At 41.2% G+C, this 27,081-nt stretch overlaps 2 protein-coding genes across 3 annotated transcripts; both read right to left on the bottom strand.

Moving 5' to 3' along the window:
• Nucleotides 1–296: 296 nt before the first annotated feature.
• Nucleotides 297–24,141, bottom strand: LOC106587423 (conserved oligomeric Golgi complex subunit 4). Of its 2 annotated transcripts, XM_045708896.2 has the most exons (20): nt 23,705–24,141; nt 23,161–23,243; nt 22,769–22,883; nt 17,972–18,069; nt 7,961–8,135; nt 7,106–7,299; nt 6,909–7,014; nt 6,636–6,793; nt 6,486–6,544; nt 6,222–6,355; nt 6,013–6,131; nt 4,395–4,561; nt 4,089–4,254; nt 3,820–3,882; nt 3,588–3,701; nt 3,238–3,330; nt 3,083–3,166; nt 2,871–2,972; nt 2,381–2,509; nt 297–830 (listed from the first exon to the last, which is right to left on the bottom strand). In XM_045708896.2, the coding sequence occupies exons 4-20, from the start codon at nt 18,008–18,010 to the stop codon at nt 696–698; spliced, it is 2,037 nt and encodes a 678-aa protein (XP_045564852.1). In that variant the 5' UTR covers nt 18,011–18,069; nt 22,769–22,883; nt 23,161–23,243; nt 23,705–24,141; the 3' UTR covers nt 297–695. The 2 variants fall into 2 exon arrangements, with proteins under 2 accessions (XP_045564852.1, XP_014031275.1); XM_014175800.3 differs by lacking the exon at nt 17,972–18,069 and having other exon boundaries at nt 23,705–24,119.
• Nucleotides 24,142–24,371: 230 nt separating this feature from the next.
• Nucleotides 24,372–26,742, bottom strand: LOC106587425 (putative ribosome biogenesis protein RLP24). Its single transcript, XM_014175803.3, has 6 exons — nt 26,568–26,742; nt 26,032–26,145; nt 25,854–25,926; nt 25,195–25,258; nt 24,823–24,908; nt 24,372–24,627 (listed from the first exon to the last, which is right to left on the bottom strand). The coding sequence occupies exons 1-6, from the start codon at nt 26,646–26,648 to the stop codon at nt 24,557–24,559; spliced, it is 489 nt and encodes a 162-aa protein (XP_014031278.1). The 5' UTR covers nt 26,649–26,742; the 3' UTR covers nt 24,372–24,556.
• Nucleotides 26,743–27,081: the final 339 nt, after the last annotated feature.

Here is a 27,081-nt window from a genome sequence, read left to right as displayed (position 1 = left end):
AGCTATCAACAGAACTCCATTTTCTAAGATCGTGGTCTATCTTCTAGATTAGACTTTGTCATCAGTTAAAATGTGTTATTTATATATTGAATGATGAGTCTAGATCAGCCATCTGACCTGGTTCTGTTAGTTTGATGGATTCTATGTTCATTACTGGGTCATTTCAGTGTCAGAAAACATAGGCACACCACTCTCCACCAGAGAGTATAGAGCTCGTCTGTCCCTGCGTGCCCGTTTCAATATGATGGATTCCGTTAAAGGGCTTTCAATATAAATTAATGACAAAAAAAGACATCTTCGAGAGAACACTTTAATATGTTACATAATATTTATTAATCCAAGCCAAAAGGCTCAAATCCATAATCCCACTGTTCCACAATCCCATAGTTCCATTACTGCTGTTACTCCTGGCTCTGATTGGCTGTATGAAGTAGCATTAACTACAGATCTAGGATCAGATCACCCTACCTCAAACCTAACTGTAACCATTTGGGGGTTAAACAAATATCCATCACTGTATCTGTAGTTAGGGGCAACCTCTTCCTCCACCTCCTATGAGGCCAGCAGAGGTTAGGAGCAGCAGGGACTTCCTCTCAGGGGATCCACCTGCACACTCCTCTTTTTCCTCAAAGACCAATCAGCATGAGTCTAGTCCCATGTAACATGTGCACCAGCACATTTTCTGGGTCGCAGGGTTAGAGGCGGAGCCTCTTGATGTCCTCACTGCGGAAATCGATGCGGAGTGCCAGAACCTGCCGGACCTCCGCTGGGGTGAGACGCCAAGTTAGAGGACCAGAGTTCGGGCCCCAGTAATCCAGGATCTCTGTTACCTAGAAACACAAAAACATACACACAGTTCTGAGAACAGGCCTGTGTATACAGAGACATGAAAGTCTACAAAGTGAGAGGGTCAGTGGTAAATAGATACAGTGCATTCGAAAAGTATTCAGACCCCTTGACTTTTTCCACCTTTTGTTACGATACAGCCTTATTCTAAAATTGATTAAATGTTTTTTTTCTTCCCCTTATCAAACTACCCACAATACCCCATAATGACAAAGCAAAAACAGGTTTAGTTTTTTTGCACATTTATAAAAAATAAAAAACAGAAACATTTACAAAAGTAAAATAATACAAATAACATTTACATAAGTATTCAGACCCGTAGTACTTTTTGAAGCACCTTTGGCAGGGTTACAGCCTCGAGTCTTATTAGGTATGACACTACAAGCTTGGCACACCTGTATTTGAGGAGTTTCTCCCATTCTTCTCTGCAGAACCTCAAGCTGTATCAGGTTGGATACTGAGTGTCGCTGCACAGCAATTTTCAGGTCTCTCCAGAGATGTTCGATTGAGCTTAAGTCCGGGCTCTGGACTTTCTCTGGACATTCCCACAGCATGATGCCGCCACCACCATGCTTCACCGTAGGGATGGTGCAAGGTTTCCTCCAGACGTGACACTTGGCATGCAGGCCAAAGATTTCAATCTTGGTTTCATCAGACCAGAGAATCTTGTTTCTCATGGCCTGGGAGTCCTTTAGGTGCCTTTTGGCAAACTCTAAGCAGGCTGTCATGTGCCTTTTACTGTTGAATGGCTTCCGTCTGGACACTCTACCATAAAGGCCTGATTGGTGAAGTCCTGCAGAGATGGTTTTCCTTCTGGAAGGTTCTCCCATCTCCACAGAGGAGCTCTGTCACAGTGACCATCAGGTTCTTGGTCACCTCCATGACCAAGGCCCTTATCCACCGATTGCACAGTTCGGCCGGAAGGTCAGCTCTAGGAAGAGTCTTGGTGGTTCCAAACTTCTTCCAATTAAGAATGATGGAGGCCACTGTGTTTTTGGGGACCTTCAATGCTGCAGAAATGGTTTGGTACCCTTCCCCAGATCTGTGCCTTGACACAATCCTGTCTCGGAGCTCTACGGATAATTCCTTTAACCTCATGGCTTGGTTTTTGCTCTGACATGCACTGTCAACTGTGGGATCTTATATAGACAGGTGTGTGCCTTTCCAAATCATATCCAATCAATTGAATTTACCACAGGTGGACTCCAATCAAGTTGTAGAAACATCTCAAGTATGATCAATGGAAACAGGATGCACCTGAGCTCAATTTCAAATCTCATAGCAAAGGGTCTGTTTTTTATTCTTAATAAATGTGTAAACATTTCTAAAAACCTGTTTTCACTTCGTCATTATGGGGTATCATGTGTAGATTAATAAGGGAAAAAAATTATTTAATCAATTTTAGAATAAGGCTATAACGTAACAAAATGTGGAAAAAGTAAAGGGGTCTGAATACTTTCTGAATGCACTGTATGTGACCCCATCTATGTGATTGTGTGTGGGTTGAGAAATGTGTGTGTATACTGCAGATTACCCGCTCCAGGTTGAGGATGGTGGCCATCTGAGTGAGCCGAGCAAACTTGTCCCTAATAGTCCAGGTGGTGACAGTAGTGAGGTAGGCCACCAGAGAACGCAGCTCCTTATCAAACTGAAGCCCTCCCAGCTAAGAGACAGGTGCAATAAGGGGTTAAAATCATGAGCATGAAACAGAAAAAAGGTATCCAGACCAGCAATTAAATATTTAAACATAGACCACATCAAAAAGGATCAAAGGATCAAACGGAGAACATCCCAAAAAAAGAAAGAGGGGATACGCGGCCTGCAATAAAATGCTTTAGTATCCTTGCACTAAATTACAGCACACACACCGCCTAAAGAGGCAGATGCCAAGGGGAAAGAAGCTTAATCTACCATCCTTCTGGAATCATAAATAAAACATTAAAAGAGGGCCTCTTATCATTACGTCACAGATGTGCATGCGGTAGGTGTGATGCCACCCTGTGGCCAGGCCTGGGATATCTCACCCTGCTGAAGGTGCACTTCAGGACAGTCTTCTCCATCTCCATGGAGACCAAACTGGTCATGAGGCTGGTCAGTGTGTCGTAGATAACTGAAGAGAGCCCCGCCTGAGAGAACAAGAGAGAGAGAGAGATTATAGAGAGGGGGAGAAGAGAAAGAGTTTGTAAAATGCTAATGTGGGAGATGTATTCCTGAGGCTAAGCAAAAGTAAGGTTACCTTGAACTCTGCCATGAGCTGCTCGAGGTTGACGATGAGCTGCTGGACCCAGGGGTCGTTGGCCTCGTACTCATTAAACTCCTCCTGCACAAAAAAAAAAACAGTACAGTCACACACTGGGGGGAAAGGGTGTGGCCTAGTGTGTGTGTTCGTACCTCCTCTATGTTGTGTGAGATGGACAGGAAGCTGCTGATCCACGGTTTGACCTGAGGCTTGATGGCTGTGGTGTTCAGCTCCGTCAGGCCCTCCTGAGGGTCACAACTGAGTTAGTTCTAGTCCATACAGATTAGACACACTGGTGACGTTTTGTAGTTGTATATTGCCTATCCATGTAAATTGGTACACAATTCAGTTTATCACTGTGACTTACAAATAAATGTTGCTGCTAGTACTACTACTGTTACTAGTATTTCTTGCACAATGAGGTCAAAGACCCCCTTAACACAACTGCACAGAGACAGATCATGTGTGACTCTGATCTGAGTATATTTCTGCGTCCTTCAACCTGCAAGAGATCCTTGAACTTGCTGGACGTGTTGACGAGGTCTGACAGACAGCTGTCAATCTTAGCTTGCTCTCCTGATCCCGCCCCCTGAGTGAACAACTTGGAGCAATCACTCTGAGAAAAAGAGAGGAGGAAAACGTCATTATCTGTGGTATACTACACATAGTGTGTCTTATTGAAATGTTACTCTTTAGAAAACTAAAGAGATGATATAAGCAGTAAGCTAACTCACCTCCAAGTTCCTCTTCAGAGTGGTGATGTTCTCACTACACACCTCCACGTTATTCAGAGTCACCTGGGATAGAAAGAAAGACGGGTGTGAGTGAATGTGTGTCTGTTGTCTGTTATGTGTTTATCATCAGGAATGCTGCCTTAGTGTGCTCTCTGTGACCCGTTTGTGTTTTAGACTGTGTGTTTCTTACCAGGAACGATGCCAACGATTCTGTGCATTCAATGTTCAGTTTGGCGGTAAGTGTTTGTGTGTGTTCACAAGTCCCTCACCAGGAAGGCAGCCTTGGCGACCTCTGCGCTGTCAATGCCCAGGTTGTTGAACTTGCCCTGCTGCAAGCTGCTCTGCATCAGACTCACTGCACTGCTCACCCCACGCTGGATGTCCTGCAGCGTGGTCGCAGGGAAGCCCTGCCTCAGCTTATTATACAACACCTCCCTGAGAGAGCGAGACAGAAAGGTGGGGAGAGAAGCATGGGTTGGTGGAAGACAGAGAGAAAAAGGAGGGTGTGAGAGCTGGAAGGAGATTCAAATGAGTGTTCAAATGATTGATTGAGTGTGTGTCTAACTACTGTCTACCGGAAGTCAGACTCTAGCACTGAGGTTGAGTGATTGATCATGGCACACAGGCAGTCAATGCTGGAGCTGGACAGAGCTCTGCTGATGCACTTCTTCACAATGTAGAAACAGTCATCCACCATGCTGGATGTCAGCTGACCCTTCTCATATGTATCCATAGCTACAGCCTAAGAAGAGAGGGGCAAAGGGAATTAATATAATCATTATTACTATTATGTGGTTATACAGTGAGGGAAAAAAGTATTTGATCCCTTGCTGATTTTGTACGTTTGCCCACTGACAAAGAAATGATCAGTCTATAATTTTATTTGAACAGTAAGAGACAGAATAACAAAAAAATCCAGAAAAACGCATGTCAAAAATGTTATAAATTGATTTGCATTTTAATGAGGGAAATAAGTATTTGACCCCCTCTCAATCAGAAAGATTTCTGGCTCCCAGGTGTTTTTTATACAGGTAACGAGCTGAGATTAGGAGCACACTCTTAAAGGGAGTGCTCCTAATCTCAGCTTGTTACCTGTATAAAAGATACCTGTCCACAGAAGCAACACACTACGCCGTGAAGGACTGAAATCCTGCAGCGCCCGCAAGGTCCCCCTGCTCAAGAAAGCACATATACATGCCCGTCTGAAGTTTGCCAATGAACATCTGAATGATTCAGAGGAACACTGGGTGAAAGTGGTGTGGTCAGATGAGACCAAAATGGAGCTCTTCGGCATCAACTCAACTCGCCGTGTTTGGAGGAGGAGGAATGCTGCCTATGACCCCAAGAACACCATCCCCACCGTCAAACATGGAGGTAGAAACATTATGCTTTGGGGATGTTTTTCTGCTAAGGGGATAGGACAACTTCACCGCATCAAAAGGACGATGGACGGGGCCATGTACCATCAAATCTTGGGTGAGAACCTCCTTCCCTCAGCCAGGGCATTGAAAATGGGTCGTGGATGGGTATTCCAGCATGACAATGACCCAAAACACACGGCCAAGGCAACAAAGGAGTGGCTCAAGAAGAAGCACATTAAGGTCCTGGAGTGGCCTAGCCAGTCTCCAGACCTTAATCCCATAGAAAATCTGTGGAGGGAGCTGAAGGTTCGAGTTGCCAAACGTCAGCCTCGAAACCTTAATGACTTGGAGAAGATCTGCAAAGAGGAGTGGGACAAAATCCCTCCTGAGATGTGTGCAAACCTGGTGGCCAACTACAAGAAACGTCTGACCTTTGTGATTGCCAACAAGGGTTTTGCCACCAAGTACTAAGTCATGTTTTGCAGAGGGGTCAATTACTTATTTCCCTCATTAAAATGCAAATCATTTTATAACATTTTTTACATGCGTTTTTCTGGATTTTTTTGTTGTTATTCTGTCTCTCACTGTTCAAATACTTGCCATTAAAATTATAGACTGATAATTTCTTTGTCAGTGGGCAAACGTACAAAATCAGCAGGGGATCAAATACTTTTTTCCCCTCACTGTATATGTATACTGTGTATCAAGGGTATTCAGATCCGGGTTTGAGGATGACGACAGCATTGCTGGTTTTCATTATTTTCCTTCTAATGAGGGGCTGATTCAGGGATAAAATGAAACCCCTGCTGTATATTTAGAAGTGGTGACTAACCTTGCTGACAGTCTCCCTCATGTAGTACTCCTCCATTGGAATGTAGTAGCCAATCAGCTCCTGCATGAGCTGGCCCAGCATGCAGTGTTTCAGCAGTTTCTCCACATTATGCTTGTGCTCTGTAGCAAGAAACAAAGACAACCAAACTTACTAACACAGTCAACAACATGTGTACAGGGTTTTATAAGTGTGTGTGTTGGGTGTCTTACCTTGGACGATGCCAGGTGTTGCCGTAGCATCTCCAACCTCGAAGTCGGCCATCATGCGACGGCGCAGGAATCTTAAGTAAAGCTCCGACCTGGCATTCATCAGAGTGACTTCCAGTAATACAGGATCCAGCTCCCTACACACACAGGTGAAACACAGGTGAAACGCATCATAAATACGCATAGTACACATGCATTGCCCTCCACACCAAAAGATGACATTGAGTAATGCTGTTGAAATAAAGTAGGCTGAACTGTCACACTGACCTGGGTTCAATCTTCTCAGTGGGCACACTCTTCATCATGCTGCTCTGGACGATCTGAAACTGCAGGCAGAGACATTCAATTTAATAACGCTTTCTTAATATAGTCTGTAATTTAAAGATCTAATTAATTGAATGCAATTGACACACAGACCTTGTTGTGGTAGTCTCTCTGTTGGATGAACTTGTCAACTACTTTCTGGGCCTGTCGGTCACACTCCTGCTGCAGGTGAGTGATGAGAGTATACAGGTAGCCTGGACCGTAGTACGTCTCAACGATGGGCTGGTGGGTCTCCACAACACGAGCTATGCCTGAAACACACATTAAATATTTTCCACCAATTCTATTTTCCTATACATACACACAAACCAACACGTTTACAGACATGTCTAAAGAGATACATCATCATTATGGTCAGTCTCTCACCCTCCAGCAGCAAAGTCAGGGTGTCAGCAAAGACCAGAGCAGCTCTCCTCTCTCCCAGCTCTCCTCCCACAGCCAAGAGCAGGTTCTCATCTGCTTTAGAGGCCAGCTGAGAGAGAGAAAAAGACAACCGTGAAGATAAACAAATGCACAAGCATTAACGCTCACACACACACTATTGCATGGACAACCCCACTCACTTGGCTGCAGAGGTACTGGCCAAAGCGAGCCAGGCCTTGCTCGTGGAGGCCAAGCAGAGGGAAGATTTTAAAGAATCTTTCCACCTGCGCCAGATCACCCCTGGTAACAGCCTCATCCAGTCTCTCCGCAACCAGGACTTTCAATCGCTGCTCTGCCTCTTGAAGCATGGCCAGGCTAGCGTCCACAGCACTGCCTGAGCAGAAAATAGTATGAAAGACCGCACAGAACACGTTAGAAGGGACTGTGACAAAAACTGAAACGCAATGCAGATCTTACTTTCTGCACATTACCTGATGAGCTTCCCTGATTTCCTGAACTTTCCAATGCATTTCAGTAACTGTGATCCAAATTCAATAATGTTTTTCACCTTTCCCGTATTAAAGTAATTTGACATATTTTCTTATTACCCTTATGAACATAGAAACTTGAATCTGTGCTAGAATGGTTAAAAAGGTCATCAAATAAAAAATCCCACATCGGTGCATCTCTACAAAATATTAACGTCTAAAATCCGTTAGAAAGTATGTAGAAATGATAATGTACCTTCCTATTTTTAAATAACTAATAATCATTAATTTTGACAAAACAAAAATCGATCCCAAAAAAACTGCAGCCCTCGGTTGAATTTAGAAATCCCAATGCGGCCCTCGATACAAAATGATTACCCACCCCTGCGCTATCAGGAAGAGTGATTATAGGAACGTTCAATAAATTCCCTGGATTTCCAGAAATCCTATTTGGAGATTCCAGCTCAGTCCAAACAGGTTTCCTGGAAAACCAGGGAAATTATTGAAAGTTCCCGGAATTTTACAACCCTAGTTGTGAGTTGTGGTAGAACATAGGGGCACCCTTACTCTCTTCTCCCTGGCGACTTAGCTCAATGACTGATTGGTCGAGAGAAAGGTAGCGGTGGATGTGGGCGGCAGCCTGTTCGTAGTCCTCATTGTGTAGCGCCGTCTGAACGCCGTCTGTGCAGAACTTCAGGTCCAGGATGTCATCAGCCCGCTGGATAACCTTATAAAGCCGGGTCTGTGAACACATACAAACAGCGCGTCATTACATCACTCATTGGAGCTGATAGGAACATAATTTTTATATCCTAATACCTCTCTCAACTATGTCTACACACATACAGTAAGTGTGTGATTAGCTTGGTTTTGATGCGAATGTTCAAAAATCTGCATTAAGAAGATATATGCATTTTCCCACCAGTGGGAAACGGACTTATTGCAGATAAAAATCAGTACGTGATGATGTAGTGCACACAAAATGTACATATTCGCTTAAGTTGTAATGTACTGAATAAAAAAATTGAAAGTTCAATGTGTAATTCCATCGCATTTCCAACTAGTTTTGTCACAAAAACTGTTGCGTTAAATAGCAAATGTGCCTACTCTGGTCTTGGCCAACAGTTTGCAGATACATCTAGGCTAGTCTACATGAGATTATTTTGGATAAGAGCGAGAATATTTTTATTTGTCAAATAGCAGCTAAGCATCGATCATCATGTCACCAGAATAAGACCCTCAATATTTATTGGAAAGGAGTATCAAGCTCATCAGTACTTTTATCACCCTGTGAAGTTCATCATAATTTATTTCCACACACCATATATCATTGTGTGACTCCAAGTTTACCCCGATATGATGGTCACCACTACCAACAAACACCCCATAATATCTGGCCCTCTGCCCTCCCTAAATCGTGGCATTGAACGGTTCAGCAGACTTTTAGCCCTCCATATCTGGCTACGAGACTACTGCAGCTCTGTGAGTGTAACATTTATTGACAATTTGTATACCTTCTGGAAACAAAGCCCTTTTTATAAGGAGGATGAGACCCAGCCAAATAGTTTGGGTTCCTGGATCCTTTCACAGCATTACAATGACCCAAAGCATTACAAAGACAATGACTTATCAATGACTCAAAGCCCAGCTCAGTTAATCCCTACCATTGTGTCAATGAGTTGTCAAAATTCTTCAGCAAACTAACATTATCCCAGGGACGTTGGAAGACACAATGTAGGTAACCAAATGTATTTCCCTCTTACTGCTTCTGCTGATCCCACAACTATTGTATGCAGTAATCATGTGCCTATGAACCAGAGTTCTACTGTTACCTACTGAGCCGGTGTGCCCTAGTAGGAAGTCCACTGTGTGAAGCTCACCCTGCACTAACATAAATAACATGAGCATGTATACATCTGCTAAGCTTACCAGTAAAGCAATGAAAACAATGTTTATGTTGTATTAATAAGACCCCTCCCGCTTACATTTATGGGGTCCTAGACTACAGATGAAACAATATATATTCATTATAAAAAGGTTTAATATTGTTCCACAGTCTTTTCTAAATCTCTGCCTCTTATAAAGAAACTGTCTGAGAAATGAATGACTGAGACAGAACTCTGCAGGGGAGTATAAGAGATAAGAGACTAGTCAGACATTCCACTATAAATCAACTAGAGGTTGACCGATTAATCGGAATGGCCGATTAATTAGGGCCGATTTCAAGTTTTCATAACAAATCGGTATTTTTGGCCACCGATTATTTATTTATTTTATAAATATTTTTTAACTAGGCAAGTCAGTTAATGACGGCCTAGGAACGGTGGGTTAACTGCCTTGTTCAGGGGCAGAACGACAGATTTTTACCTTGTCAGCTTGGGGATTCAATCTTGCAACCTTACGGTTAACTAGTCCAACGCTCTAACCACCTGCTTTACATTGCACTCCACGAGGAGCCTGCCTGTTACGCAAATACAGTAAGAAGCCAAGGTAAGTTGCTAGCTAGCATTAAACTTATCTTATAAAAAACAAGCAATCAATCATAATCACTAGTTAACTACACATGGTTGATGATATTACTAGTTTATCTAGCCTGTCCTGCGTTGCATATAATTGATGCGGTGCGCATTCGCGAAAGAGGACTGTCGTTGTTCCAACTTGTACCTAACCATAAACATCAATGTCTTTCTTAAAATCAATACACAAGTATATATTTTTAGACCTGCATATTTAGTTAATATTGCCTGCTAACATGAATTTCTTTTAACTAGGGAAAATGTGTCACCTCTGCAACAAAGTCAGGGTATATGCAGCAGTTTGGGCCGCCTGGCTCGTTGCAAACTGTGTGAATACTATTTCTTCCTAACAAAGACAGCCAACTTCGCCAAACGGGGGATGATTTAACAAAAGCGCATTTGCGAAAAAAGCACAATCGTTGCACGACTGTACCTAACCATAAACATCAATGCCCTTCTTAAAATCAATACACAGAAGTATATATTTTTAAACCTGCATATTTAGCTAAAAGAAATCCAGGTTAGCAGGCAATATTAACCAGGTGAAATTGTCTCACTTCTCTTCCGTTCATTGCACGCAGAGTCAGGGTATATGCAACAGTTTGGGCCGCCTGGCTCGTTGCGAACTAATTTGCCAGAATTTTACGTAATTATGACATAACATTGAAGGTTGTGCAATGTAACAGGAATATTTAGACTTATGGATGCCACCCGTTAGATAAAATACGAAACGGTTCCGTATTTCACTGAAAGAATAAACGTGATAGTTTCCGGATTCGACCACATTAATGACCTAAGGCTCGTGTTTCTGTGTGTTATTATGTTATAATTAAGTCTATGATTTGATAGAGTAGTCTGACTGAGCGATGGTAGGCACCAGCAGGCTCGTAAGCATTCATTCAAACAGCACTTCTGTGCATTTTGCCAGCAGCCCTTTGCAATGCATTGCACTGTTTATGACTTCAAGCCTGTCAACTCCCAAGATTAGGCTGGTGTAACCGATGTGAAATGGCTAGCTAGTTAGCCGGGTGCGCGCTAATAGCGTTTCAAACGTCACTCGCTCTGAGACTTGGGAGTGGTTGTTCCCCTTGCTCTGCATGGGTAACGATGCTTCGAGGGTGGCTGTTGTCGATGTGTTCCTGGTTTGAGCCCAGGTAGGAGCGAGGAGAGGGACGGAAGCTATACTGTTACACTGGCAATACTAAAGTGCCTATAAGAACATCCAATAGTCAAAGGTATATGAAATACAAATCGTATAGAGAGAAATAGTACTATAATAACTACAACCTAAAACTTCTTACCTGGGAATATTGAAGACTCATGTTAAAAGGAACCACCAGCTTTCATATGTTCTCATGTTCTGAGCAAGGAACTTAAACGTTAGCTTTCTTATAGGGCACATAATGCACTTCTACTTTCTTCTCCAACACTTTGTTTTTGCATTATTTAAACCAAATTGAACATGTTTCATTATTTATTTGAGGCTAAATAGATTTTATTGATGTATTATATTACGTTAAAATAAGTGTTCATTCAGTATTGTTGTAATTGTCATTATTACAAATAAATCGGCCGATTAATCGGTATCGGCTTTTTTTGGGGTCCTCCAATAATCAGTATCGGCGTTGAAAAATCATAATCGGTCGACCTCTAAAATCAACTTGGGGAGTGGACATTTACTGCTATTTTAGATAACACAAAAATGATTGTTTATATAGCTGTGTAGGCATGGTTTTGGTCTCATGAGTAGAAGGTAATGACGTAGGCAGTAACATCACTAAGATATATGACTGTAGGAATAATAAAACAACTCTGACCCTTTTCTATTTTGCAGAACTTACTCGGAAACATGCGTGCTATGTTCCTGTTGTCAACTTCTGTCTGCAATTGCATTAATAAAGGTTTTTGAATGATTTAATTAAAGATATTGTCAGAATGCTAATTTCACCAATGAGCCAATGATTGACAAGGAACAAGGAATGAACCCCAACATTTGGTGAGCTAGCCAGGAGTGAGTGTCCAATCCGGTTGGAGGAGATTACACACCATGGTGCCAGAGCTCCAAATTAAACAAGGTAAGCAGACACCTGTTTAATCTAAGTGTGTAATTAATTGGCATTCACTGGTGTGGTTTACCTCTAACAAGTAAGTGGCACCTCACTCACTCTAAAATATAGACATACACTTTGAATATGACAGTCGGATTTTAGATTGGAGAAATTACATAACGGGCTCTTGGTGAAATGCATGATGTCAATATAGGATGAATGAAATGAATGATTGATGATTTTTATTTTATTTGTTAGAGGTAATTCAGCGACAATTACCCCTTACTAGTTATTGTATTTTGGAGAGGTGGCTTGACGAGGCTGTCTGAGGCTACCCTATCCTACGAGCGTGGCCGGTATTATTTGATTGAGAGTTAAATTATCAATTTTTATTTCGGGTTGTAATGCGGGCGACCATTACTGAATACTAGTTATTTTTTATTTTGAAGAGGTAACCAGTGAATGAGTTGGTTATGAATAGTGGTAATTTTGTGTGAAATTTACCCAGTGAATGAGTTGAGTTGGTTATGAATAGTGGTCATTTTGTGTGAAATTTACCAAGTGAATGAATTGAGTTGTTATGAATAGTGCGTTGTATGTTTCATTGTTTTTTTGTCTGTGGATTATGGCGGGGTTTATTGGGTAATGGCCCAATGGTGGAATAAAAAGTGAGGAGTAGGAGAGAAGTTATTTGAATAAAAGGTTGAACGTATTTGTTAGTGACACTTTCCTACCATAGGACAGTATTGGAAATGTACAACCCTTAGTATACCAGTAAAAGTATTAAAGGGAAGTCCTGTAAAGATTTTCATAGAAAGTTACTTTGTGATTCTCTCCCCACCAGGTGGCACTGGTGTATAACGTCTTACTGTTACTCTACACCCTTAAGATATAATATTAGGAATTGAAGTCTAGCATGCGGTTGTCTCTGAGGCCCATGTGTGAAATATATTTGAGTTTAGTAGAACCATTTACTATAGCCTGGAGTAAGTGAGAGTAGAATTAGGATTTCAGTATCACCCACTGTTGTTTAATTAACCTCTTACATCTAGATGTTCCGCTAGCAAAACACCGCTCCAATATCCAATGATAGGACGTGGCGCGAATTACAAACTCCTCAAAAATCCCAAAACTTCCATTTTTCAAACATATGACTATTTTACACCATTTTAAAGACAAGACTCTCCTTTATCTAACCACATTGTCCGATTTCAAAAAGGCTTTACAACGAAAGCAAAACATTAGATTATGTCAGGAGAGTACCGAGCCAGAAATAATCAGACACCCATTTTTCAAGCTAGCATATAATGTCACAAAAACCAAAACCACAGCTAAATGCAGCACTAACCTTTGATGATCTTCATCAGATGACACTCCTAGGACATTATGTTATACAATACATGCATGTTTTGTTCAATCAAGTTCACATTTATATCAAAAACCAGCTTTTTACATTAGCATGTGATGTTCAGAACTAGCATACCCACCGAAACTTCCGGTGAATTTACTAAATTACTCACGATAAACGTTCACAAAAAACATAATTATTTTAAGAATTATAGATACAGAACTCCTTTATGCAATCGCTATGTCCAATTTTAAAATAACTTTTCGGTGAAAGCACATTTTGCAATATTCTGAGTAGATAGCCCGGCCATCATGGCTAGGTATTTTGACACCCACCAAGTTTGGCACTCACCAAACTCAGATTTACTATAAGAAAAATTGGATTACCTTTGCTGTTCTTCGTCAGAATGCACTCCCAGGACTTCTACTTCAACAACAAATGTTGGTTTGGTTCCAAATAATCCATAGTTATATCCAAATAGCTGCGTTTGTTCTTGCGTTCAAGACACTATCCGAAGGGTGATGCGCCGGCGCGTATCGTGACAAAAAAAATTCAAAATATTCCATTACCGTACTTCGAAGCATGTCAAACGCTGTTTAAAATCAATTTTTATGCGATTTTTCTCGTAAAATAGCGATAATATTCCGACCGGGCGACGTTGTCCACTGGATATCATAAGGTGAATGCACCATTTTGTAAGTCGCTCTGGATAAGAGCGTCTGCTAAATGACTTAAATGTAATGTAAATGTAATGTAATGTTGTTTTCGTTCAAAGACTGAAAATGTAAAATGGACTCTTCACGTGCACGTGCGCACCCGTTTCATTGTTCTCAGATCGACCACTATCCAAATGCGCTACTGTTTTTCAGCCAGGGACTGCAGAGTCATCATTCCCCGTTCTGGTGCCTTCTGAGAGCCTATGGGAGCCTTAGAAAATGTCACGTTACAGCAGAGATCCTCTATTTTCCATAAAGAGGCTATAGAAGGCCAAGAAATGGTCAGAGAGGGCACTTCCTGTATGCAATCTTCTCAGGTTTTGGCCTGCCATATGAGTTCTGTTATACTCACAGACACCATTCAAACAGTTGTAGAAACTTTATGGTGTTTTCTATCCAAATCAAACAATTATTTGCATATTCTAGTTTCTGGGCAGGAGTAATAACCAGATTAAATCGGGTACGTTTTTTATCCGGCCGTGAAAATACTGCCCCCTATCCTAAACAGGTTAACACACACACTGAAAATAGATATCAATTCCTCTCTATAGGCATATTGATACATATTACACCCACTTTAGGATAACCCTATAGAAATTGGAAAACACATTACACGCAGACTATCTAAATAAAAAGCCAGAGCACCATGGCACAGTCAAACCAGAATGAGGAGATAGGAGCAATGAAGCCTGTCACGCCTGTTGAATATATGCAAAATAAGTTTCCTGCTGTGGAATTTACATTCACTTTTAAGAAATGGCATGTATGGACAGAGATGGCAGGAGAAAATATAAAAGTATTAGGACAGAGGCAGAACCGGAGTACTCCCCACCGCCCCGCTGCCGTATGAGAATAAACCCAGAGGACCCCTGGGAGAATATACACAGATCTACCCTCTCATACCACTGACAGAAGAAAATGGAGAAGCAACCACAATTATCCTCAAGGAAACTCTGAAGGAGGTGGATGACACAACAGCAGCAACAAGCGACATGAGAACAATAGAATTGGATGAAGAAAAAAAACAAGGCACAGTTCCTGGAGGGAGTTTTCCCTCGCCACCCCAACTCACTCCACAAAAAGGAACAGACTGGAAGACCCTAGACATCTGCTCAAGTTGTTTCTTGAGTACATGAAGGAACTAACTTCTGTTGTAAGTCTTCCCCACTCTCAAACTAGGAAAGCAGCAGAACCAATCCCAGGTGAAGACCCGGGAGGGAGAGCAGGGCCCCGAGAACATCTGAAGGAGGAAGAAGGTGTGAGCCAAAGGACAGAAGCAGAGGGCCGAGACCAAAGGCCAGAAGAACCAACAGAGGGTTCAGCCATAGAACCTGAAGAGTCATCAGATGTCGAGGACACCATCATACACACACACTATGGTTGTGAAACAAGAAAATCGCAACCATGGAAACACACATGCAGGGTAATTATTGCTTTCCAAATCCTACTCGTTCCCTTTGTGGACAGGGATGTGGAGAATAATAAATGGGTGGAAGCAGTGACAGACATAGGATTACAGGGGAAGGGGAACACATCTGGCACACGGGTAATGATTTTCCAGAAACCCACCTCCACAGCCTTACTGTGGGGAACCAATTGGAAAGAATGATTTTGGATGTGGATTACTCCATTTTATGCAAAGGAACAATACCAGGGTTCGACAAAGTAACAGCAATTATACAACTCTGATGTTGGTCACTAGGGGGAAGGAAGCAGCATGGGAAGGTGGATTATCCAATAAGACAAAAGGTAATAGTTCAGATGCAGCTAAAGAATTTAAGGAGGGTGGGCCAATTGAGACTAAATGGCCAAGGTGGAAGAAGGTACAACCAGGTAACAATTCCCAGCTGAGTAAATGCATAGGACCTCCAAAAGTACAATGGGGAGTGTATCTGACTGGTAGTGTAAAGCCCCTAAATGATGAAGGAGATGTTGTGTTCACAGGATTAAAACCCACAATAACTCCCCCTGTTTGTATCTGCAACTCATGGAATGTGGATGTAGGAAACACGACTAATTGCCTGTCTTACACAGGCCTAAAAACAGATACTAGTAGTTTTGGTGTACTGGATGGGCAACAATTGATAACTAGGGTAAATGTGTCAAACATAGGCAAAGGCATGGAGACACCTCTGGATCATCTCTGGATCTGTGGGGGAAATGGCTACATGTTCCTCCCCATGGGATGGAAAGGGTGTTATCTGGGGAAAACTGAACGGACAGTAGCAACATTACTTGCTTCTGAGTTGCTGAACAGTTATTTGCAAATTAGTTTCAGATCGAATGGCAGAGCTAAAAGAGCAGTGGCTCAAAATAATGAAGCTTATGGACATGTGCTTTCTCAGGTAGAGATGGCAGCCCTAGTAATCTTTCCAGGTGCAGGAGTTGTAGTTAAGGGTAAGGGGATTAACAATTTGACATACTCCATGCAGGCCCTTACTAATTTCATAGTACAGGGTTTCACTCAGTTGTCACTAAATGTGCAGAATTTGAAGGCAGTAGTGACCAGAGACAAAATGGCACATATTGGCTAAAGACAGAGGGGCCTACACGTCCCTTGGAATAGACGATGAGGTTTACTGTGTCATGTTGCTTCCTGACTCCTCTGACAACATGACAGCTGTTATTAATGACATGGCTAAATTAGGAGGTACTCTGTGAAAAGCTGACAACACATCTTTGACCAAACTGGTGTGGTGGATGAATCAGAATTAGTTGGGTAACATAGATAATTAAGATGTCTTATCTGCATAATATGCATATGTGATATACTTGTTATTAGAATGTATCCCTTTGGACTCTGGTGTTGGCAGTTGCACTTCTTCCCTCAGCTGGGGCTCAGTCACCTGGGGCCCAGAGAGGGGAGAGGTCAGGCTTGTCTTTTACATGTCTCTGGTGCTATGCAGAATATCAGAAAGGGAAGAGGACAAGATGGAACATTGTCTTCATATGTGAATGTGTCTTTACCTTTTCTTAAACCATGTGAAGGGAAGGCGTGATTAATGGGGAACCAATTACTTGTCTCCACAATGTCTGTGCGCAAGTCACTACCTCCTTTGGCATTGGGGGGAGGTGTATGGCAGTGTTGCTGGAACCATTGTATGTCCTCTCTGATGTTGCACTTATCCTGGGATAGTGTATGACCTAGAGGCTCACTCCCCTCAGTGAGCTTGTCCAGGAGTGGGGTCAAGAAGGGGTTTTACTTGAGATGGGAGTATCTAGAGTTGACAATTTATTTATGCCATTGGATGAGTTGGTGTTTTTGTGCTATGAAGTACCAGGAACGAGATTAGAACCTCGTCTTAGGGACCAAACTGAACGATAATTTATAGCGAATGCTATCTGGCTACGGGATACTCCTTTCTCATTTATAAAGTCTCACTTTGTGAGCTGTTCCTAATATCTGTGGATTGTTATGTCGATTAGGGTGGTGGATCTTTGCTATAAAAGATCTCAGTAGCCATTGTGTTGTCACTCAACGGATCATTAGAAAATGGTGAATCGTTGAAAGTCATTGCTATTGCAAAGCTCTTATTATTAAAGAAGTAGTTTAAGTATAACTCTGACTTGGGTGTGAAGTTTGTCTCTCCTAATTTGATAATACAGAAATGAACCACCACACTGGACACTGGTTTAATGGTGTACTTGGAAATGTGATGGGTAAGGTAATGGTGTTCCTGTCTGTCATAATTGTTCCACTTCTGGTAGGACTACTGTGTTTTGCTGTTGCTTTATGTATAATAAAGTGCTTGGCTAAAAAGACTGTTGAACATTTGGGGATTATGGGACACGTATGTTGGGGTGGCGACAAGAAGGTAACAAACTTACCTAATGTGGTAGAGGGAAGATATGGGAGATACTAGAGCTTGTCATGTATATGGGCCAACTGAGAGAAGAGTATAGTGATAGGAGAAACTACGCTAAAGGGGATTTAAGTGTGTTAGACTTACAGTAACAGGTGTAAACCTTTCCAGGATAGAGGAAGGCATGGGAGCACCTTTTGGATGGATGTGGGTATGCAGTGACAAGGGGTATCTCACTTTACCTCCTGGATGGGGGGGGGGGGGGGGGGGGTTGTTATTTGGGGAGAACAGAAAAATGTACATGTTAAGAATCCCAGTCACTGATCTTTTCAACGAGACAGGTAAAACCAACTCTGGGGAACTGCAGCGTGCCAAACGACTCATCCCAGATAATCAGGAAGCCTATTGGTCTTGTCCTACACCCGGGTGAGATTTTGATATGTCAATCATACCCTCCTGGGGTGTGGCTGTCCTAACAATTTAACCTACTCTTTATAGGCCCATATGAATCTAACAATCCGAGGATTTAGCCAACTCTCATTAGATGTCCCAATCTGAAAGCAGTCATCAGCCGCCATGAGTTGGTTTTAGATGATCTTTTGGCGAAGGAAAATTGTGTTACGCTCCTCCCTGACTCCTCTGAGAATATGACTGCAACAATTGATAAGATTGCTGATCTAGTAAAACTCTCAAAATCTGAAAAATCTGTTTTTGACAAAATTGGTGACTGGTTTAATACTACATTTGTAAATGTAATGGGAAAAGTTATGTTGACTTTGTTTTCATTGTTTACTCCTATACTTGTAGGAGGTTTGGTGATTTTGGCTACTGTTTATATTTGTAAGAGAATGACTGAAACTGCTCTTGAACATGCTGGAGTGATGGTGTTAGTGGAAGCTGAAACAAATCGTGCTGAAGGTGAGACTGGTACATTTCTGGTTTCTCTTAATCCCATTGTTTATTCAACTCGTGTGGTTCTTCCCAGGACTCAGGAGGAATGGGAGTATAGACAGACTCACCCCATCAGCATTCCAGGAACCTCAGAAGTTGTTTCTCCCTTTAGCAGGCCATCCCTGGGATCAAATGGATGCGGGGGATTTGCCTAATCTATTTGATTTCAGAGGAGAATATTATGATTGAAGCTGTGAGACTAATTAGTCTCAAAAGGGGGAAATGTCAGGGGTTCACCTCGGGGTCATGATAGGGGCTGTACCAAATGTTTGATGTATTATAATAATTGATTATGCTTATGTTGTATTAATAGAAGGGGAGGGGTTATAAGACCACTCCCCCTTACATTTATGGGGTCCTAGACTACAGATTAACAATATATATTCATTATAAAGGTTTAATATATTGTTCCACAGTCTTTTCTAAATCTCTGCCTCTTATAAAGAAACTGTCTGAGAAATGTGTGACTGAGACAGAACTCTGCAGGGGAGTGTAAGAGATAAGAGACTAGTCAGACATCCACTATAAATCAACTTGGGGAGTGGACATTTACTGCTATTTTAGATAACACTAAAACTCTTGTTTATATAGCTGTGTAGGCATGGTTTTGGTCTCATGAGTATAACTTAAGGACGTAGGCAGTGACATCACTAAGATATATGACTGTAGGAATAATAAAACAACTCGGACCTTTTTCTATTTTGCAGAACTTACTCGGAAACATGCGTGCTATGTTCCTGTTGTCAACTTCTGTCTGCAATTGCATTAATAAAGGTTTTTGAATGATTTAATTAAAGATATTGTCAGAATGCTAATTTCACCAATGACCCAATGATTGACAAGGAACAAGAAACGAACCCCAACAAAATCAATAATTTGCTTGTAACAGATGACATTCATTTTCACTTAGATAATACCTTTGATGATACAGTGGTAGCAATACATGGTCATTTACAGAAAAGACAGAAATGACAAAGGTGGAGGTGTTGCCATTTATATTCAGAACCACATTGTTGTAAAGCTTCGAGAGGATCTCATGTTAAATACTGTTTAAGTAATATGACTACAGGTTCATCTGCCTCACCTCATTTTGGTGGGAAGCTGCTATAGACCAAGTGCAGTCAGTATCTGGATAACATTTGTGAAATGCTTGATAATGTATGTGATATCAACAGAGGGGTTTATTTTCTGTGTGATTTAAATATTGACTGGATTTCATCAGGCTGCCCACTCAAGAGAAAGCTTAAACTGTAACTAGTGCCTGCAACCTGGTTCAGGTTATCAGTCAACCTACCACGGTAGATACAAACAGCACAGGAATGAAATCATCAACATGTATTGATCACATCTTTACTAATGCTGCAGAAATTAGCTTTAAAGCCGTATCCAAATCCATCAGATGTAGTTATCACAATATAGACGCCATATCTAAGAATACCAAAGTTCCAAAGACTGGGCATAATATAGTGTGTAAGAGGTCATACAAGAAGTTTTGTCGTGATTACTATGTTGTTGATGTAAATAATATTTATTGGTCCGTGGTGTGTAATGAGGAGCAACCAGATGCTGCACTTGACACATTTATGAAATTGCTCATCTCAGTTACTAATAAGCATGCACCCATTAAGAAAATGACTGTAAAAAATTAAATCTCCATGGATTGATGAGGAATTGAACAATTGTATGGTTGAGGGGGATGAGGCAAAAGGAATGGCAAATAAGTCTGGCTGCACAACCGATTGGCAAATGTATTGCAAATTGAGAAATCATGTGACTAAACTGAATAAAAAGAAGAAACTACACTGAAACAAAGATAAATTGCAAAGAATGATAGTAAAAAGTTTTGGAGAACCTTAAATGAAATTTTGGGCAAAAGGGCTAACTCAGCTCCATCATTCATTTAATCAGATGGCTCATTCATCTCAAAACCCACTGATATTGCCGACTACTTTAACGATTTTCTCATTGGCAAGATTTGCAAACTAAGGCATGACATGCCAGCAACAAACACTGACACTACACATCCAAGTATATCTGAAAAAATTATTAAAGAGAAGCCTTGAAATCCATAAAGTGAGTGTGGAAGAGTTGAAAAATTATTGTTGTCAATCAAAAATTACAAGCCACCGGGATCTGACAACTTCGAGTGAAAATTACTGAGGATAATAGCGGATGATATTGCCACATCTTCAATTTAGGCTTACTAGAAAGTGTGTTCCCTCAGGCCCGGAGGGAAGTAAAAGTCATTCCGCTACATAAGAATGGTAAAGCCCTGTTTATTGGCTCAAATAGCTGACTAATCAGCCTGTTACCAACCCTCAGTAAACTTTTGGGGAAAAAATGGTGTTTGACCAGATACAATACTATTTTCCAGTAAACAAATTGACAACAGACGTTCAGCACGCTTATAGGGAAGAACATTCAACAAGCACAGCACTTACACAAATGACTGATGATTGGCTGAGAGAAATTGATAATAAAAATATTGTGGGGGCTGTTCTGTTATACTTCAGTGCGGCTTTTGACATTATCGATCATAGTCTGCTGGAAAAATGTATGCGTTATGGCTTTACAACCCCTGCTATATTGTGGATAAAGAGTTACCGGTCTAACAGAACACAGAGGGTGTTCTTTAATGGAAGCCTCCCCAACATAATCCAGGTAGAATCAGGAATCAGGGCAGCTGTCTAGGCCCCTTACTTTTTTCAACCTTTACTAATGACATGCCAGTGGCTTTGAGTAAAGCAAGTGTGTCTATGTATGCAGATGACTCAACACTATACACGTCAGCTACTACAGCAACTGAAATGACTGCAACACTTAAAGAGCTGCAGTTAGTTTCAGAAAGGGTGGCAAGGAATAAGTTAGTGCTAAATATTTCAAAAACTAAAAGCATTGTATTTGGGACAAATCATTCACTAAACCTCAACTAAATCTTGTAATAAATAATATGGAAATTGAGCAAGTTGAGGTGACTAAACTGTTTGGAGTATCCCTGGATTGTAAACCGTCATGGTCAAAACATGTTGATACAACAGTAGCTAAGATGGGGAGAAGTCTATCCATAATAAAGCTCTTTTCTGCCTTCTTAACAGTACTATCAATAAGGCAGGTCCTACAGGACCTAGTTTTGTCGCACCTGGACTACTGTTCAGTCATGTAGTCAGGTGCACAAAGAGGGACTTAGGAAAATTGCAATTGGCTCAGAACAGGGTAGCACGGCTAGCCCTTGGATGTACACAGAGACCTAACATTAACAATATGCATGTCAATCTCTCCTGGCTCAAAGTGGAGGAGATATTGACTTCATCACTATTTATATTTGTGAGAGGTATTGACATGTTGAATGCATTGAGCTGTCTGTTTAAACTACTGGCACACAGCTCGGACACCCTTGCATACCCCACAAGACATGGCACCAGAGGTCTCTTCACAGTCCCGAAGTCAAAAACAGACTATGGGAGGTGCACAGTACTACATAGAGCCATGACTACATGGAACTCTATTCCACATCAAGTAACTGACGCAAGCAGTAAAATTTGATTTAAAAAACAAATAAAAACACCTTATGGAACAGCGGGGACTGTGAAGAGACATACACATGCATACACACACATGATAACATACGCACTATGCACACACGTGCACATGGATTTTGTGTTGTAGATGTGGTAGTAGAGAAGTGGCCTGAGGGCACATAGGCCACAGCAACTAATGGGGATCCATAATAAATACAAATAAAAATATGTCAATATTTGCACATAAAGGCATTTCCACCGTCATTTCTCACATTTTTTTTTTACAGAAACAAAAAGATCCACCATGTCGAATGAACAAATTATCCGTTTGCATTTTTAAAACTTCCTGTTTCCATCACAGCTGTCGTGATTTTCTTTATACGGTATGACTTTACTCGTATAAAAACTGTGGACGGAAAAGTGCTTTCTGCGAGTGAGTCTATGAGGGTGTAAATAGCATGTCTGTAGGTAGTACCTTTGCCAGGTCTAGCTGGCGGACTTTGCTGCTGACATTCTCTGCCAGGCTGCAGGTGAAGGTAATCATGCCAGACAGCTGACTGGCATCTCCTCCTATCAGCTGCAGGTTGGGCCTGGGGGACAATGTGACAGGAGAATTGATATTGGATTAGACATGGTATTTATCACAATAGTCTACAATAGCTTTCACAACTAATCTCCTTTCCTTCATCTATAATGATCTGAAATTGTTGAAATCACAGTGGTGAATGTCTACCAGATATCGCTTTCCCCAGAGTCCATCACACCAGTGCAAATGAAGAAAAGGAGATAAGGAATGGAAACCTCTAGATTATTGGGATGTACTCAGACAGTGAAACTTCTCTCCCTCTCTAAAGTACACACACTTACCCCATCCTTTGAAGAGCGAGCATCTTGGTGTCAATGTTCCCCTGCTGTCCAACCAACTTCTCCAGCTCAGTCTCCACCTTTTTCTGTGGTAGATGAACACGTGTGAACATCTCTTTTTCTCTCTCACACCACACACACGGCATTATAGCTTTAATGGGTAATTCCTCCTCAATAGATAAAGGCGATGGGTAATTACGCAATAAGGCCCGAGGAGGTGTGGTATATAAGCAACATACCACGGCTAAGAGCTGTTCTTAAGAACGCAGAGTACCTGTACACAGTCCTTAGCCGTGTTATATTGGCCATATACCACAAACCCCCGAGGTCCCTTATTGCTATTATAAACTGGTTACCAACGTAATTAGAACAGTAAACAAGCATTTTTTATCATGCCCGTGGTATACGGCCAATCAGCATTCAGGGCTTGAACCACCCAGTTTATATAACGCCAAGAGATGACTGCTTCTGGTTTAGCTAGCTATGCTAACACAGTCTATGGGTACATCTTTGCATCCCTACAGCTGTCCGCTGGAAGAATTCTCACCTCCTCAGTGCAGAGCTGCTGGTAGACCCGCTCCAGATCATCCAACTCCGTCAGAGCTGAGATAGCCTCCATGCTCACGGCATATACACATGCAGAATCGCATCTCTTCACTGCTATGGGGCTGCTCTCTGCCATCTTTTTCTCACAAACAGAAAACGTGTCACTTCCGTGTTCGCTCGCGCAGTAAGTGCACGGGCACATTTCCTAGAACCGCTAAGCGTCGCTATTTTAGCAGGATTTAGCAATTGGGATTTTTGTTTGATGATTTTTGTATGCATTCATTCTAAACAAATATATTGCAATTCAATTCCCTATGTGCCATGTCTGTACTTACATTTTAGTCATTTAGCAGACGCTCTTATCCAGAGCGACTTACAGTAGTGAATGCATACATTTCATAAAAATTTTGTATTTTCTTTTTCCTCTGTACTGGCCCCCCGTGGGAATCGAACCCACAACCCTGGCGTTGCAAACACCATGCTCTACCAACTGAGCCACAAGGAAGTACTGGAATTCTGCATGTCTCCACCAAACTCCAAATAACTGCAATTAACTTCAAACATATTCGACAACGTGCCATTTCAAAGTTCATGTGGATGAATAACAAAACAAATATGTCAGGACACAATACTTGATTAAATCCGTCATTTGACAACACACCCCGAAATTATTTTCAAAGTGTTTAATATTGTGTTAGCACCCCATAACTGCACTGGGTTACAGTGCTATACATGCTTGTTTCTTCCCAGAAAGTTGTCCAGATTATGGTAAAGGAAAGTCTATTGATGTTATGAATAGAGCCAGTGGTTGCTTTGTAGGTCTCCATTTCAGCAGAGCCCCAATAAGGACTAGCTAATTGTCACCCATTTCCACATCTTCTTGTAACTTCTGCACCATCTTCTCCTCCATAACCTTGGCTTTGCCTACACATGGGGGGAAAAAATGATTAGCAAAATTCTATATTTCATTATGCAAACTCAGTGGAATGAATGCCATCACATAATTTCTCAAATTATTTATATATATATATATATATATATATATATATATATATAACATACATACACACACATACAATGTAAAATACTAACAGCAACAAGGGAAATCAGTGAACTCACCTGCATGTGGGGCTTTGATGAGGTGAATGTTCTTCTTCACTTCGCTGATGGCTTCCTCCTTTTCTAACTGCTTGCCCTTCTTCAGTCTGATCAAGAAAGGGATAGAGGAAATATGGCAAAATCAATTTGAAAACAGTGCTTAAAGGCATATCAGACTCCAATACTTGGCGAAACTGGCCTTATGTTAGCCTAGTTATTTTCCTCTAACTCATAGTAATGTTATGAAGCAGGGACTGTGCAATTAAAGTTTAACTCACTCTACAGAATACTAATATTACCATTATAAAGTTGGAAGTCCCATGCCTTCCTAGTGTGGCCAACAATTTCAAATTGAGCCAGGCTCTTATCTGTGGGGGGAAAGCTAGGGCTCACCTGTTGAAGATGAACTGTGCCTGTCGTTTCCGTTTTATTCCTTCCACCTTCCTCATTGCCTCCACTGAAAATAACAAAATTAGTTGGATTTAACAGATCAACAAGGCTATTAACAAAACCTTATAAGTTAGCTACCGTTGTCTTGATGTTATGCTATAGTAGTAACATACACCATCATGGAATGTACTGTAACGTTTGTCATTTAAATGTGCGGAGGGCATGATCTCAATCTGTCATGTGAGAATTGACTTGAATAGAGTATGAAAACAATTGAAAGATGAAAGTGAGGGCAGGGATGTAATTAGTAAGAACCAAATGAGCCGAAGCAGAGGCACCTATCAGGGGTGTCTTCATTACACCCGATTGTGTTGCAAAATGTAAATTAAGTCTGTTGCGAAACATTTTGGATCAGAAACTGTTTACTCCAAGCGGAAAACGATTTGCAACAAAAACTAGAATTTATATTGGAGAAATTGAGGTAGGTCCATCCCGGTTTCATTCTTTTTGTTTGGTTCTTAAAACGGTAAACCGTTTCCATTGCAGGAAGTACTGAATACAGCCCTGACTTGTCCAATAAGAAACACTAATTTTCATTGCAACACGTTTCACTACGGTTTGCACTAATAAATACACCCCTGGACTTTAGCCATAACAAGTACCTGTCTTGCTCCACAATTCCCTCTGGTATTTGACGGCCACATTTCTGCGCTTCTCGAACTCCAGGCAGTTATCCTGTGTTGGAAATAATTCAGTCAGAGACTCAGGGGCAAATCGTTTATGATGGTTTATCAATCATATCACTTTCTACAACTTGCATGGGTGAATGTGGGAACTCACCACTGTCAATTCCTTGCCAGATGCTTTCCTGAAAGCCTTGGTCCATCTGGTCTTTCTTGGGTTACGCTTCTTCTTGAAGTTTTTGAGGCATTTTGATTTACAAAACCTGAACGTCTGAGAAGACATTTTAGTCATTACTTAATTTATACTCATGGTAGCAGCAACAAGAACTGGTCTATGTCTGGTCAATGTACAGGAAACAACACTACTACAGCTTTAGCAAAGCCAATATCTCCTTCACTGCTGAGTGAGACAGACTTCACTTGGCAACAATAACAGGCCTGGCTGGCTATGAAACTGCACTAAAACGTTGAAAGACAGCTAAGAGGTGAAAAACAAATAGGTTATCTATGGCATAGTTGGGCACCTGGGCTTATACGGTCTGTTGTTACATAGCTACAGACATTTGGAAGAAAAAAAACATCCCAGCAGACAAAACAAGCTAGCTAGCTACAGTAGGAAGTTAGCAAAACAGCTAACATATTAGCATGGAAGCCATCAATCCAGAAAGTAGGACACAAAAAAAAAAATCATACCTTGCAATCGTTCCGCACAAACATCGTACCGTGCCCGGGATACACAGGTCCCGAGCAAAAGTAACATTTTTCAATTCGCATCGTTAGATTTCTGGATTATTTATTGCCCATGTGTTATCCGTGGTGGAATGCGAGTGGCAGGATTTTAAAAGGAAGTTACGATGTACTATTTCCGGTAAATACCTATATTTTCATCGTTACAAACTGCCCCCTAGTGTGTAACTAGAGAAGTTTCTAAACCTTAAAGCTTGGAAATGCAGATTCTGTTTGTAAAAATGTTTTCACTATGTTACATATTGACTAGAACAAGATTGCCACTAAATAATAATATAGTTTCAGAGGTAGCCAAGGTGACAATAGAGACAGAGCTTTAAATAAATATATTTATTTTCTGGAATAAAGGATTTGGTAACATATTTGGCATAAAAACAGTGTTTGACAGAATACAGCAGATTGTATGATATGAACAAAATCAGCATTGATTTACGTGGAACCTCAAACATTACTGATAGAC

The sequence above is a fragment of the Salmo salar genome, chromosome 26 (genome assembly GCF_965601325.2).
Source record: "Salmo salar chromosome 26, fSalSal1, whole genome shotgun sequence".
Taxonomy (NCBI): Eukaryota; Metazoa; Chordata; class Actinopteri; order Salmoniformes; family Salmonidae; genus Salmo; species Salmo salar.
Note: the sequence above shows the minus strand (reverse complement) of the source record. Positions and strands in the feature narration are given on the sequence as shown.

Excerpts from the sequence above, each read along its gene's own strand:
- LOC106587423 (XM_014175800.3), bottom strand. The coding sequence starts at position 23,905 with ATGTGCCCGTGCACTTACTGCGCGAGCGAACACGGAAGTGACACGTTT. Across the intron at positions 23,244-23,704 it reads AGCAGCTCTGCACTGAGGAG|AAAAAGGTGGAGACTGAGCT; the intron begins GTGAGAATTCTT and ends CATCTACCACAG. Across the intron at positions 6,794-6,908 it reads CCTGACTTTGCTGCTGGAGG|GCATAGCTCGTGTTGTGGAG; the intron begins GTGAGAGACTGA and ends TGTGTGTTTCAG.
- LOC106587425 (XM_014175803.3), bottom strand. The coding sequence starts at position 26,648 with ATGCGAATTGAAAAATGTTACTTTTGCTCGGGACCTGTGTATCCCGGG. Across the intron at positions 24,909-25,194 it reads GCACAGTTCATCTTCAACAG|ACTGAAGAAGGGCAAGCAGT; the intron begins GTGAGCCCTAGC and ends TTTCTTGATCAG. Across the intron at positions 24,628-24,822 it reads CATCAAAGCCCCACATGCAG|GCAAAGCCAAGGTTATGGAG; the intron begins GTGAGTTCACTG and ends CCCCATGTGTAG.